Raw genomic sequence first — 15,487 nt, 5'->3', positions numbered from 1 at the left:
TACAAAACTCAGCTGTTTTTTTCTGTAGTAAAGAATTGAAGTTGGGAACAATTACAGTATTATGAGGCAGCCATGTATAAAGCCATATATAAAGAGCTTACTCTCTGGATATATGACTGTTTTCACAGTGATATGTTACAATAAAATTTCTTAGACCTATTTTCAGATATGGTAGCCCCACATTTCTATGGTTATAAATAATTTCATGTCTTCATTAGAAGCACTAAATATAGTATGGTAATTCTATTAAAGAACAGTCTTAATGAATATGTTTTGCCTTTAAAGCACAGCAGACAAAGTTGTAAAAATTTGTCATTTATTCAAGATTAAGTATTGCAACTATATATTCAGGGCACAGAATAACTTGGAATTACACCAGATGTCGGTCAAAAAATTCAGTTAAGTTTACTTTTGGGATTTATTATGAAAGGATTTTCAACATTGTTGATGTAAATGTAAAAACATGCTTTTCCAGGCAGACAGAGACTAAATAGAAGAGGTTTTTTTTCATCTCCTTCTGTCAAACTGGCTAATGACAGTGGCAGAGATCTTAGAATCCATTTTGTTGTCTGAAGGTTGACAAGCCTGAAAACTTCCAACATTTCTTTTATAATATAATTGATCTGCATCTCTTGCAGTCACTCTTCCACTCTTTATATATATTAGGATTTGGGGGTTATTTAGTTTCTGTTTAATTTTTCCTTTGAATCAATAATGTTTGGTCACATGGGACAGCAGTTTCCATAGTGAAGAGTGTTTTGAGTGTTGTCTGTACTGTGCCTGTTGCTTGATCCATAGTTTATTTTTATGTCTTTGATAACTTGTACATGTTTAGATCAAATAAGCTTTAGTCACAAGCCACTTTTGAAAGAATTTTCTATGCAAGTCCTTCTTTGGGTTGTGTTGTTTGTCTCCAGTTCAACATAACTCTTCTAGACTTTTAATCCTGTTAAATACTCACATGTCACTTTGTTTTATTGTCGTTGTGATTTCTTTTTATTATTATTTTGTTTATAACCTGGAAATGTTCCACTTAAGGCATTTGTAGAGTTTCCACATTTGTTTTCTCAACAAATCTTTTGCATTGCTGCTTGGGAGAATTTGTGTACTACCCGTGAGGGAGTATCTTTTCATCTAGTTGCATCTTAGCAGTTATGGACCGTTCCAGTTTTTCTAGTTGATTGGACAAAGATCTAGGAAGCTATGAGACAAGTTCCCCAAAGAACCAGTTTGCCAAACTTTGAAGATTTTCTCCTGCAAATTAGGTGTTTCTTCATGAATGAGTGGCTGCCAGGTCAGCTTCCTTTCCAGTTTTGTTGCTGCCTCTACTGTGGTCTTCGTGCTTTGGCATCTGGTTTCTGTACCAGCTGTCATGGCTTTTGCTTTTTTGAACAATAGCTGTAATACGTGCATAACTATGTGTTCCTATACCTAATATCTAATAGTACAAACCTGATGTAGTTTTATATATTTGTAGCCTTTCCCACACTGGAAGGTATACACTGTGCTCAGGGACATTTGTATAATGGGATACTTCTTCCACAAATGGGAGTAGTTCACTTTAAATTCCCTCCCCTGCTGCCCACGCTGCTTTGGATGCAGCCCAGGACACGTTTGGCTTTCTGGGCTGGGAATGCCCATGTCTGGGTCATGTCCAGCCTCTCACCCACCAGCACCCCAAGTCCTTCTCACAGGGCTGCTCTCCATCTGTTCATCCCCCAGACTGTGTTGATAACAGAGGTTGCCGTACACCAGGTGCAATACTTTGCACTTGGTCTTGTTAAAAATCATGAGATTCCTATAGGAATTCTGTCTTGCCCACGTCTCTCTAGATGACATTCCATCCTTCTGGTGTCTCAGCTGCATCACTCAGTTTGGTGTCATTTGCCAGTTTGCTTAGAGTGCACTCGATCCTTTTGTCTGTGTCATTAATGAAGATACTAAATAGCACTGGTCCCTGTACAGACCCCTGAGGGACCTGTCACAGTGTCTGTCAGGATTCTTTGCTGTTGCCCACTACCCTCTGGATGTGATCATCCACCTAATTACTTATCCACTGAACAGTCCACCAGTCAAATCCATCTCACTGCAATTTAGAGATAGGGGAGTGGTGGGGGACCATGTCCAAAGCTTTACAGAAGTTCAGATAAATGATATCTCAGCTCTTCCCTTGTCCACTAATTTGGTCACTCCATCTTTCGAGGCCACTGGGTTGGTCAGACAGGACTTGCCCTTGGTGAAGCTGTGCTGCCTGTCTTGAATCATCTCCGTGTTTACCGTGTGCTGGAGCACAGCTTCTAGGAGGATCTGCTCCATGATATTCCCAGGCAGGTGGTGAGGCTGGTTGCCAGGGTTTTCCTTTCTACCCCTTTAAAAGATGGGTACCATGTTTTCCCTTTTCCTGTCACTGGGGACTTCCTTTGACTGCCAGGACCTTTCAAAAACTATGGAGAGTGGCTTGACAACTACATCAGCTGATTCCCTAGGATTCTGGCATGCAGCTCATTGGGTCCCACAGACTTATGCACTTTCAGATTCCTCAAGGGGTCGTGAGCCAGATCTTTATTTACTGTGGGAGTAACTTTGCACACCCAGTCCCCATCCTGCTGTCCATCCACACAAGAGATGTGAAAACCAAGGCTGCCACTGAAAATGGAGGCAAAAAATTGTTGAGTACCTTATCCTTCCCCTCATCCATTGTTAGCAGTTTGTTTATCAGGGGATGTGAAGGCACTTTGACCTTCCTTTTCTGATTAATATACTTGTAGAAGCCCCTCCTATTTTTCTTTGTATTGCTTGCTAAGTTCAGTTCCAGCTTTGCCTTGGTCTTCCACACCTTCATTACCCAATCCTATACAACCAAACTTCGTGCCTATACTTTTCCCGGGTTACCTGTCCTTGTTTCTACAGCCTATGCATTTGCTTCTTTCCCTTTATTTTGACCAGCTTCCCATGTTCAGGCAGGTGTTCAGCTGTTTCCAAGAGAGCACAGCCCCATTACATGTGACGGTTACTTGGGAAGGCAAATGTCATCACTCCAAACCTTCACTTCCTCCTTCTGCCCCGCACTTTGCATACTGAGCATGATGTTGTGTGATATATATACATGGGATATGATATGAAATACCTCTTTGGGTCAGTTGGGGTCACCTCTCCTGGCTGTGTCTCTTCCCAGTGTCCCATGCATCCCCAAATTTCTTACCATTGTGGTAGTATGAAAAGTAAAAAAAAGCCTTGGCTCTGTGTAAGCCCTGCCCAACAGTAACAAAAACATCTCTATATCATCAACCCTGTGCTCAGCACAAATCAAAAACACAGCCCCATACTTACACTGTGAGGACAATTAATTATATCCCAGCCAAAACCAGCACAATTACTTACAGCTAAACTCTCTTAGGTTAATTTTTATCTGACAGAATTATTGCCCTCTGCTTCTTTCTCAGAGTGAATAGCGACCCAAATCAACAAGGTGCTTCTATCACATTGTGCCTTTGCATTTTCTTTTGGAATACTTTTCTCTTCAGCAGGCTTTGACCTACATTGGAAAGTGTAGTTCCACTCATATGAGGTATATCAGCCAATTGTAAGACAGAGGAAACTGTCAGAGATTTTTAAGGAGAAAAGAAATATTTTCTGTGTGTTCTTTTGGTGTCAGCATTTATCTCCATTTTATCTATTTTTAAATCCGTCACTCCAGTCTTCAGTTTCCCAGTTCTAAATATTTTATCTTGAGGATGTAATTTACTAACTCAAGAGCTCTTTGAAAAGCTTTCTAACTTGATTACTGTCATTGGGAACATCTGCCTAACAAACTTCTGCATTAGCAGAATGTGGTTTTCATTTCTCAGGAGATTCATAGGTTTAATTCCAGGACTCTTAATCTGTGAGTGATTTTGCATTAACAAAAAATTACCCTTTGTCTCCTGTTCCCTTAAAAGTTACATTTTTTTAAAAATTGAGTAACAGAACATAGGAGAAAGAAGAGGTCCAGAGCACAGATATTTTTAGCTAGCATCTATTGTAAGTATCTCTGAGAGATCAGGATGAATAGCCTCATTGTCACTCCAGGTCTGCTGCCACCTGCACAATTAGTAGATCATATTCATATGAGCGAAGCTGCTTGACAGCTGACCCACTTTGCAAACACATACATAATGTGTATGAGACCTTTATTTGTTGAAACACTGTTTCTGGATTCAGGCTTTATTGTTGTAGCATCCAAATAAAAGCTAAAGCAAGATTTAAGAAAAAAGTGCTTTTTGTTTTTCTTAAAGCTCTTTATCTTTGCAGAGATTTCTCCCACTGGGAATTGGGTTTCTGTGACTCCTTGTTCAATGATGTGCTCTAAAATGAGTATTTGTTGAAAGTATAAGACTAAAAAGATTGTTAACTTGGACAGGGTCTTATTAACAAAGAATGATGTAATGGAATATGCAGGGATAATATTATTTCCTCTGTGTGTTTCAGTGGTTCCACTGAATAGGTATCTTCAGTGTTACTTAAGAGTTTCAATAGCTGAAATCCTTTCCATTTTTCTTAATAATCTTTGGGGGGTTTATGTCAAAATTGAACAACTTTATGGGTGGCATGGGGTTCAGAAAAGGAAAAAAAGGCAGAATTCTAGTGCCAAATGCAACACTATGGTTTTGAGATGTCTGTGTTGCCTGGTGTAATGTGAGAATTTGCAGTGACAACCTCTGCAATGAACCACCACAATGACCATTCACACCAGATATGTGAATCAGCAGTTATGACTTGTTTGTTAAAAAAACTTGTAGTAAGGTTTCTAAAATCTATAGTTTTGGAAATGACAGTGTGTTTTCAAATAACTGCTTCTTAGTGACTCCAATCTTAATGTGACAGCAAATACCTAATTCTCTTGCAAATTAAGAAACATATATGTAGAACTGTTTTTACAATAGATTATCATCAAAATTAGTAATACATTTTTGTTTTAATATATTATTGAATGCAACAGACCTTTTATTAAATGCAACAATGCTATCTAGTGTATTGCTTCAGTTGATTTCACTGTGCAGTTTTAATGTACTGCTGGCTCCTATACTTAGAATATTTGTTTTTTAAACAGAGATAGGATGGTGGTGACAGAAAGCAAAATACTGTGATTTATGGGTTCCAGAAAGAATTATTTCCACTTCAATTCTGAATATGCCTGAATATACAGGTTCTGCATATGACCATGGAAATTGCCAACAAAACATGTACAGTGCAGCTACCATGAGGGTAATTGCACTTCATCCACTGGTTGTGTAAATAAAAAGCTATTGGTAATTCCCTGACTATCCTCAATCAGTCCTGGAAACTGTTTTTTAAGATGTATTTTTCTGACACTATTTTTTATGTACAAAAGCAAGGCAGAGATTATCTTAACTAGGTCAAAATTTGTCTAGGAGGAACTTGTACTGAACATCACATAGTGAGGTTCAAGAAAAATACAGACTATAGAGCAACATTTTAGTTAGGTAGTATTTAATATTATGAACTAGATTAACAAAGTGAATTATCTCAAAAATATTTCGCAAAAATTTGCTTTCTGTATACACCATTTTTCTAAAGAAATATAGTTTTAATATAGCAAAAGATGAGGGTCTTTAAAAATAATCTGTATCTCTGGAAAAAACTTACTACCACAAGCTAGTTTGAAATATTCCTGAAAAATGGCATAGGGACTACTCGTTGTAGCAGAGATCTGTCAAAGGCAGACTGATACAATAGTGAATCATACTTATTGTTTTGATCTGCAAATTTCCCAACAAAACCTCTTTGTTAATGGCAGATTACAGGCATTTGGGTAGATGTAAGCTTCTCTTCACAAAAATTGGATTTTTGTGACTAGCAAAATGGAAATGGAGTTATATTGTTTCATACTCCAAAAGATGTTCGCCTTATCCCGTGACAGAATATGGCTTTGTTACTGCAGAGATATATAACTGATTTCAGGGTTTTCATGTGTTATCAATAAATCATTTTCTCTTTTTAATGTATGATTCTAATTAAATGCTTGGATAGAAACTGAGCTGAATGTATATTTCAGCTGCATTTTTCATGGTAATCTGTAGAAATTTTTTGCATTTGCAAAAAAAATTGGTTTTGTGTAATTCTAGGGGAGAGCTCAATTATCTCTGTGCTCCCAGCAAATGAGAATTAGATACCTATGTGCTGACAGGAGATGGATTTAAGACATAATCTTCTTCTCACTGTTCTCTACTAGTCAATTTAGGCATTTCTTTGAACCGACTTCTGATCTTATTTGCAGGCATATGACTCTCCCCTCACATTTTTAAGGCTCTATCATGGCATCCTGTAAATTTCACTCAGCATTTGAGCTCTTGAGCTAGGCACTGAAACAACTAGGCCTGCAGCAACTCCATTTCCTTCAGCTACTCAGCTGTGAAATGAGCAACTCTGCTCCTGAAGCATGATAGCTGCAAATGAAGCAGGAACTTAGATCTCTCTTGTTTAGTATTACAGAATCACTGAATGGTTTCCATTGTAAGGAACCTTAGACACCATCTAGTTCAAGCCCCTGCCATGGGCAGGGATGTATTTCACTAGACCAGGCTGCTCAGAGCTTCATCCAACCTGGCCATAAACACTTCCAGGCATGGGACAGCCACAGTTTCTCTGGGCAAGCTGTTCCAGTGTCTCACCACCCTCACAGTAAAAAATTTCTTCCTAATATCCAATTTAAATCCATGCCCCTCCAGTTTAAAGCCATTCTCCCCTGTCCTATCACTCCATGCCCTTGTAAAAAGTCCCTCTACACACCTTCTTGTAGCCTGGTTCAGCTACTGGAAGGCTTCTGTAAACATCTTCCCAGAGGCTGTTCTTTTCCAGACTGATATATATATATATATATATATATATACACACACATATTTATAGTGGAAGAGCTCTGAGTATTAGGACTTCAAAATGTGCCTCACCTTCAGAATTTTAATCCAGACTTTTCCAAAATGACACTCCCTTAGTCTCTTTGCATGCAAGATTTTCATTTAGATTATTACAGACATAAGGATCTACTCACAAATCTGGAGTGCAGTCCACATTTTCATAGCTAGTGTTTTGTTTCTTGATTAAAAAAAAATAAATCTGAGGACTTTATCTCACTTTGTTATGAAAATTTACACAGCCAGGAAAAATTACATGTCTTTACCAGATGATTGTAAGGTGTTTGAAACCTAATCTTTTCTCCCTGTATCTCACTCATCTGATTGGTTTAATCTACTCCAAATCCCTAAATTGCAGTATCTTATTTGGGATATACAGTGCTTACTGTCAATTTGGGATTTCTTTAAAATCTTTATTTTTAAAAACTGAGGAAAAATTTTCCAAAGTTTGCACCATGAAATGCAACCGATCGAGATATTTAAGAAATGTCTTTTTCAGCCACACACATGGTATTCATTTAATTCCATGACAGAATTGTACTCTAGAAGTATTGAATTTCATTGTGGTGTTAGTGAAGTGAAAGGCAAACTACATGCTGGTTTTAGAAGCTGACAAATAAATAAATGCCTTTTAATTTTGACATTTGAATGAATGACATCATTGGCTCTTTATACACCCACTAAAGCTGATAGATGGTAGTATTCCTGGATAACAGAAGTTAAATATTGGAAGTCAATTTTGATGTTCATGTCCATTTTTCTGTCTATGAATTTTCTTAGTTATTGAGAAGTCTTATCATTGAAATGTAACTAGAGCAAGATCTGAGGCAGCATTCTATTCCCACCTACCTTCAGGACAAAAAGCTGTCAGAGTGAGCTAATGCTCAGGCATGCCTCCCCAGAGATCCATCTTCATGCTTTTCTATACCAAAAAATTGAATCCTTATACATGAGGATAAGGACTATACAGTCTGGCACAAATTAACCTGTCTTCACAGTTTCTTATGACCCAAGACTAGTATAGCAGAGGTATTTCTGCCTAAACTGCAAAAGTGGTGAAAAAGCATGTCTGGTAAAAAAAGGTAAATAAAAGGAGTACTATTGATGAAGTGTATTAGTATTGAAGTGCAGCCCACCCAGTGGAGAAAATTATTAACATTTAGTAGAAGACACATGTATTTAGAAAAATACTGTAAGATGTCTAGTAGAAATTACTGTGAAAAAAAAAGTTTGGAAATTATTGGACAACTAGGCAAGTGTCTAAGTATCTCATAATTACCTAGATTTCAAAATTATTGTGATTATATCCTGTGTTTGGAGAAAAATTTAAGTGATTTTCAAAAGTTGCTCCTTGGTAAAGCCTGCATGTTTAATTTCTATGCTTTCAAAGACACTGAGAACATAACAAGTACAATGTTGTTTTATATCCCCCTGAGTAACATTTCACATGCACAGTATAAATCCACAAGTTTACAAAGTATTTTAAAACCAAATATGTGCCCTTCCATAGCATAAGCACCATAAGAGACTGACATTTCTGTTTATCTGCACTTAGCAGTTTTCACTGACTAAGCAGACTCTTTTCATATTAGAATTCCCATTAAGGCATTGACTCCCTTCTTGCAAGACATATTTCAAATAATTAAATACTCTTTACTTTATTTGCTATAATGTGGATTTGGGAATTTGGGGTTTTATTTGGTTGGTTGGTTGGTTGATTTGTTGGTTTTTAAATGAATGGAGATACTTAGTTGAGTGCTAAACCCAGAATGACCACAAAAAGCATCTTACCAGACTGGGACTGTCCTATATGGACAACACTGTCTATACATACTTGTAAGAAACATTATTTCTGTCAGCGTAGCAGTATCAGTTGCATGAAGAAAAAGAGACACGATAACAAGTGGTTTTCTGCTAGCGTAAGTCCCTTTTTTCTTTATAAATATGTGTGTGTGGTCCAGCTGATGTAATGCAAAACCTCCCACTAGTCATGTAGGACTATGGAATAACAGGAAGTATGCAAAATTCATGGTGCCAGAACAGCTCCAAATGGTAATAGGTCAGTGTACCGCTTACTGGAAGGCAGCAACAAGGACTGCTTTATTGTATTGCAAAAGCAACTCCTCACCATTTGATTTGGGCTGTACTTATTGCAGTCTTTGGAGAAACTCAATGAAGTTTACTTTGGTAAAAGATTCTCAGACTTGTGGATTTTTTAGTGGCATAAGAATAGCATTTCACTCTGCTAATGACCCAGCTTATTTAAAATTATCACAGCACAAATAATAATATCTCTTTGTCAAAGAGTATAATGTGTAAGGTACTAATTCCTGAGTATCAGGACACAATCAGATAATCTTCTGATGTGACCTTTATGGCCAAATTAATTGACACATTTGTGTTTATTTCATTAAACACATTAAACACAGTTTGTGTTTATTTCATTAAGTTATTGTTAAATGGCTCGTTCTGTTGTCCCCCCAAGTTGTTTTTCCCCAAGTTGTTTTTCCCTAAGTTGTACCCTCCCTTACAGCTGTCTCTCAGGTTACTCCCCTCCCTTTGTTCTAGTCCCTTCCCTGCCTATCCAGGCAACCTTACCCCTCTTTCCTGAATGTTCCCTGCCACTCATCCCTGGGCCAATCCCCGATTGCAACATCCATTTGGAAATCCCCTGATCCACCGTGTCATGCGACCTTTCCCCTTGCCTCCTCTTATCCTGACTGGTCCTGCAGTGTTGATGATTTTCTGTATCCACCCCCTGGTTTGTAACTGTATTTAACCCTTGCACAGGTGTGCTCAAGGGTCTTTTGGCTTGGGGTTCCACTGGCCAAGTTTTTTCCAGGTGAAGCCTTAAGGCGAAGAGGCTCCTCTTTCATCTGGTCCCTGCTGCGGCTGTAACAGCGTGCACTGTAGAGCTGGCAGCTCTTCAGGTTCAGCTGTGGGCAAACCCCAGTCCCCAGCTCTTCCCCACTCCTGTGGTGGCTACCGGAGTGTTCACAGCTAGCCTGGGTTCCAGTGGGCTTCAGCAGTTATGCCATCAGCTATTGACAGTACTGGTAACAATACACATCACGCTAAAATTATTTCTGAAATTGCTGGTATTCACATGCAACTTTTCTTTGGCTGTCTCCTGAACCTTTGCATGTTACTTGCTTGAAATGAGTTGACTAAATAAGTCTCATGGATACTGGTACATGTTATTATTTCTGCTGTGGTAATGGACATCAAATTACTACTTGCTTTGTTAGCTGAGGACAGGCTACTGAAAATGAACTTTATGTTTTTATAAGAGGAGTGACTTTTTTGTCTATTCTCTCACAGCCATCCAGTATTTTTAGATTTTAAAAATGCAGGGGAGAGTGCTCCTCCTGCCTTTACCTCTTTTTTTCCTTTAAAAAAAAAAAGTATCAACAGTAGAAGGTGCTTCCTGTATGTCATCTGCAGAAAATTTGTATGTCAATTGAAATACATTCTTTATGGTGATTCTTATGAATTCTCTTTAAAAGCTCTATTTATCTGCCCTGGGTGAGGAGAATAAAATTCAGGCCATGATCTACTTGTGGTTTTTTACTGTTTTACTGTGGGGATCCTGAGAAAGATTTATCTAAATTAATACAGATTATAACTGTACTAACTGTATCAGATTCACCAAGACAAGAGAGTGGATATGTGTTTACCCTTCCCCAGAATTTTTCCTTTTCTAAATTGTAACTATAACCTCTGGTTTTGTTTTGTTTTTAATTAATAAGCATTTCTTGCATTATCAACCTTCCTTTAAATGCAAAGGGAAAAATATATACATTAAATCTCAAAAATAATTACCTTCATTTATTTTAACCTTTCTTTCCCTTCCGTTTTTAATATATGAGGTTACTAGGGAAACTCTCCCTCCATACCCCAGCCATGCCTCATCTGCTGCTTTCCACTTACTACATGAAATTTATTTTCCCAGATTAATACTGAGACATCATCTTGCAGCAACACTCATACCTCAGCCAGTCCAAATGTCGATTTGTGTAAAGGTAGGAAATTAACAGGTCAGTCACAATATCTTCTCATTCTGAAAGGAAGACCCTTTGTGGTGTCTGACGTAAGCAGCATCATTATTCAGCCTAAATGCAGTGCTGGTTCGAGAACTTGGGTATTCATGATGGATGTGACATTTTGCTGGAATATGCTTCAGTGCATCTGCTGGAACCCAACTTACTGGCTAGAAGAAGGAAATTACTGCATTGAGAGTAATAGACTGTTTTCCCTTTAGGAAATACACAGCTCAGTTATTATTTTCTTCATGTCATGGACATTGTATTTCTTGGGATAGTGCATGGAACAGTACTATTTTACTCACCTTTGAAAACAGGCAGATTGCCCAGGCTATCTTAGTTAACACTATGGAAAACACAGGAGAAGCTGGAAATCTGTATTTCTGGGAAACAAACACTTTAGGCTCCCAAGGCAGCTGTGCTAGAGGAGTCCCACTGCTGCTGAAAGTGTACCCAAGAGTTTGGAAACACCAGCTGGCTGATCCTGTAGCGGACAGAGCATGAAAAGTGGCACACAGGCATTTTTCTCCCTCTGGTGCTTTCTCTGACCCAGCCACTGTTCACAGAAACAATCTGCTTCATCTTATATACGCTACAAAAGAAGTGACCAAATGCTAACACTCAGGAACAAGCCTTTGTTTTTTGTTTCTCCTTTTTTTTAATAGAAAAGTGTTCTCTTCTTTTTTCATTTCTTTTTTCCCCCACTCATTTCTTGCATTTTTTACATTTACATGGTTGAACCTTTTCATTAGTCATGCATAGGATCATACATTAAACAGCTAAATAAATTTCAGAAGTGCTAAATATGTTACCAAAGCTAAGCAACTGATCTCACTAAATTCTTTAGTATTCTTCTATGATATTAAACATGATACTGTGGATGTCAGGGTGCCATATTTAAAAAAAAAATCAGAAAATAATTATTTCCCATAGAAAGGATGTAATTTTTACTGTTGTAATAAAAGGGGTCCTGAATATTCAACATATGTCTGTGTAAGAGTTAAAGTAGTCTTGATTTCAACAACCAATCTTTTGCTCAAAATTTCAGCCTAACATGCAAAGTTTGGTTTAATTTTATAATAAATACCTCATTCTTAAATTTGCAGTTCTTGACTAGGTAATGGCACTTCTATCTGTCTCAGTAAGTGGCAAACATCCCCTGCCCTAGCTTTCAGCTACAGACAGCCATTTGGGCACTGCTTAAAGAAACAGAAAAAATGGGACTACTCAGGAAATGGTACATCATAGTAACCCCCTCCCATCTTTATGGAAGTTCTCTTCATTCCCCAATATGTCCTTCACATTAACATCTACCATAAGGCATGATGTTGGTGTAAGTATCTGTTAGCTCTCACTGGTTTGTAAATTGTAAAATTGTAAACTTCGTTATTTATACTGGCAGCCCCATAAGGAATATTGTGTTCAAAAATGTAAGTAAGTTATGATTCTTACATATTTTTCACTGCATCCTTGGATTGGGTTCTTAAAGAAAATCAGTTAGAGTAATAATCAAGGTTCAAAAACTGACAAGGTTCTAATGTCTTGTTAGATGAAAAAGGTAGAAAGACACAAGAAATTTATTTTTAAAGTGTGTTACATCCTACTCTTTCATGAGAACCTAGTTTCATACCACTGTTAGGATGGAAAAGAGACTTCTGATGCCCTGTGTTGGAGAGAGTCACCCTTTGAGTATTCTCTGATACTGCTTCTGGCTGATCAAAGTGGGCATCATGCTGCATTAGAAGAAAGCACTGTGCAAATAAAGTATCAAAAGAGGCTGGAAAACAGACTTTGTGCAAGCAGACTCAAACTGAGACAGAATGGTATTTGGTTTAAATAATCTTACACTTTATTTTAAAACTTAGAAAATATTAGAACATAAAAATCTGGTGTTTTAAAAATTCACCTATATTCTATACTCATGAAATAATGATCTCTAGCAGTCATTACTAAGAATATGGAAGTTATTTGGTACTCAATATGCATGACATAAAGTGCTGCAATAATTCTTGTTATGCTATATAAATGATTTTCCCCATTAAGCGTGCAGATTTTCTCTGCCTATTGTTGATCTGCTACTACACATTTCACAGAAGTTTGCTTTGTCTTCAGAATCTGACACTCTGAACAGCCAGTTTAACAAATGAAAGAGCACAGATTATGACAGACAAAAAATTCATCAATGATGTTAGTATTTGGGTTTGTTTGGAGGACTTTCCTCTGCTTCAGTTTCTTTTATCTTATATTCCATCAGAGAAGTCCTCTGCAGAAAATACTTTTTCCTCCAACCAGTGTTAAGCTTTTACTTCCTACAATACATATTCAGAAGTACATAAACTACAGAAAAAAAAATATGTTACTGGCATATATTCTGTCTTTAGACACAACCTGTGGCACGGTATCTTATGTGCCGATTCTTTTTCCACCACGTGTCATACCATATATCATTTATGTTTATTTAGTACTAAGAAAAAGTATCAGATTCAGCATTTATATTCCAAAGTTAATATAAAATAGATTTCAGTTATATTTTACAGGTTATTTGCTTAGAAATTTGTCTCAAGAGGTAAAAAGTGATTAGTAAAAAATAATGATCAAGTAAGTAAAGACATCTGAATGTAAATATCAAATATAAAAAACATTATTCTGGATAACTATGTATAAATACAGGTAATTAATTGCGTTGTTTTCTCATACAATAGCTTGTATAGACTGTCCCCCTTAATAGCCTTTTATATGGTCAATTAATTAAAGCTTCATTTTCCCAGATAAGATCATCTCATGTAATTCTTTGGTTAACAAGACATATGCTTTCTTAGAATTGTCTAAGAAATAAAGGGGATCAGTAATTATAGATGGATTAAAACCTTCATCCACAAGTTGAAATTTTTGTTGTTTGAATGTTCCTGTCATTTCCATTTTTTCCTGCAGTAGAGAGAAAGAGACATTATTCAAAAACAAGCTACTTTTCTTTGTCTCACATTCATATTTGTTTTTCAAAGTCTTACTTGATGTAAGTCAGTTTATTCTCATTGTGCTGAAAAAGTGGAGCTTGTGTGCTGCTGCAGACCCACACCAGACATGTGGCTGACAAAAACTAGAGCCCTTTTCTATCTGCATCCCTGGGCAGTGTCTCTTTAGTGTCACATGTGGTGTATGTCATCCCAGCATGCCCAAGACAATCGATCTTCTTCACTGGCACATCATAAAAGGAAACTACACACCATGAGGCTTCTGAGAGTAAAACGTGTTATTACCAAGAACTCCTTAATGATAAAACTCAGGAAATTTACTCTAACTATGACTGTTGTCACCCCACAAAAGGGGTTGAAAGAATCATGTACTAAATCAGCCATACTCATATTCAGGTCTAAAGGAAGATGGATCTTGACTTTACATTTTGTTTTCAGGCTGCTCCAGTGCTATGGTACCCCTTGGAAAAGTAGTGTGAGGCATCTGTAATAAGACTGTCTTTTCTGTTCTAACTACTTCTGCTCAGCCCAACTTTATGACTTCTCTCCATTCATCTTCTGTCTCTATACTTTTTTTTTTATATGCAAGCAATCTCTGAATAAAAAAATAAGTATTATGTTTAAAAAAAAAAGTTAAAGAGCTCTTTTATTTACTCCAGGGATACCTACAGATTTTATCTACCTGCTCTGGTTGGTCTAGGAAATGTTCTGACATCTTCTAAAGTATAATTATATGTCAGATCAAGTTTAATACATTTTTAATTTTTTTCCCTTGAAGTTCCACCCTCTGCTCGTTAATGACAGCTGTGCCAACAGCAATGTGTCTGTAATGGAGGCATTTAAATTTTAATTTATATTCAAATTCCAGATACTTGATATCAATGCAATACCCAAGAATCAGATTCCTTCTGTCCAGTGTGAAGTTTTTTGTGACAACTGTACAGGAGTAAATCTAGACTAGGTTCTCATAATTCATAAACAGACTACTGCAACATTCTCAAGTCTAATCTTGTTTATGTGCATCAGAATGCTGCTGCAAGATATCTTCCTGGACTTATGAGATAGATACATACATACAAACATACTTCACTTTCAAGGTCTTTCACAGATTTTTTGTTTCCCCTTTTTATTCTGAACCAGTATTCAATCTCTGAGTGGTCTAAGATACCAACTTCCATAACTTCTCTCTTTAAACAATAACTATTTTTTCATCTACTCCTCGAATGTAGGGGACTCCTTCACAAACATCTTCAGAAACATTTTTCTGTTTGTCTTATCATGATGTTTGCAAAACACTTAACAGAAATGAAAGTGCTCATCAGACTTCATTTATCATGATAATCAATATTGTGTGCTTTTGATACTCTCACATGTAGTTCACTCTATTATATTTATATTTTTACACTCTGTGGGAGGGTCTGTTTCCCCAAACTGGACAGTTATTGGAGCAAAGTAGCGCACAAATAAGAATGACTTTGATGATTACTGTGATGGCAACAATAACGTACTTTTTTTATTCACCTTTTCAATTTACCTAGTGTATTTTCAAATACTTTAATAT

The 15,487-nt window shown here is 37.0% G+C and overlaps 1 protein-coding gene across 2 annotated transcripts in view; it reads right to left on the bottom strand.

The window, feature by feature from the left end:
- Positions 1 to 12,786: 12,786 nt before the first annotated feature.
- SLC27A6 (solute carrier family 27 member 6) overlaps positions 12,787 to 15,487 on the bottom strand; it is a 37,520-nt gene continuing 34,819 nt past the window's right edge. For both annotated transcript variants that reach the window (XM_039724112.1, XM_039724111.1), the window contains exon 10: positions 12,787 to 13,879. In XM_039724112.1, the coding sequence (XP_039580046.1) occupies positions 13,703 to 13,879 (177 nt within the window). In that variant the 3' untranslated portion in view covers positions 12,787 to 13,702. The remainder of the gene's footprint in view (positions 13,880 to 15,487) is intronic.

The sequence above is a fragment of the Passer montanus genome, unplaced genomic scaffold (assembly GCF_014805655.1).
Source record: "Passer montanus isolate IOZ18808 unplaced genomic scaffold, ASM1480565v1 scaffold52, whole genome shotgun sequence".
In the NCBI taxonomy this organism is placed as follows: domain Eukaryota; kingdom Metazoa; phylum Chordata; class Aves; order Passeriformes; family Passeridae; genus Passer; species Passer montanus.
This window is presented reverse-complemented; position numbering and strand designations above follow the sequence as displayed.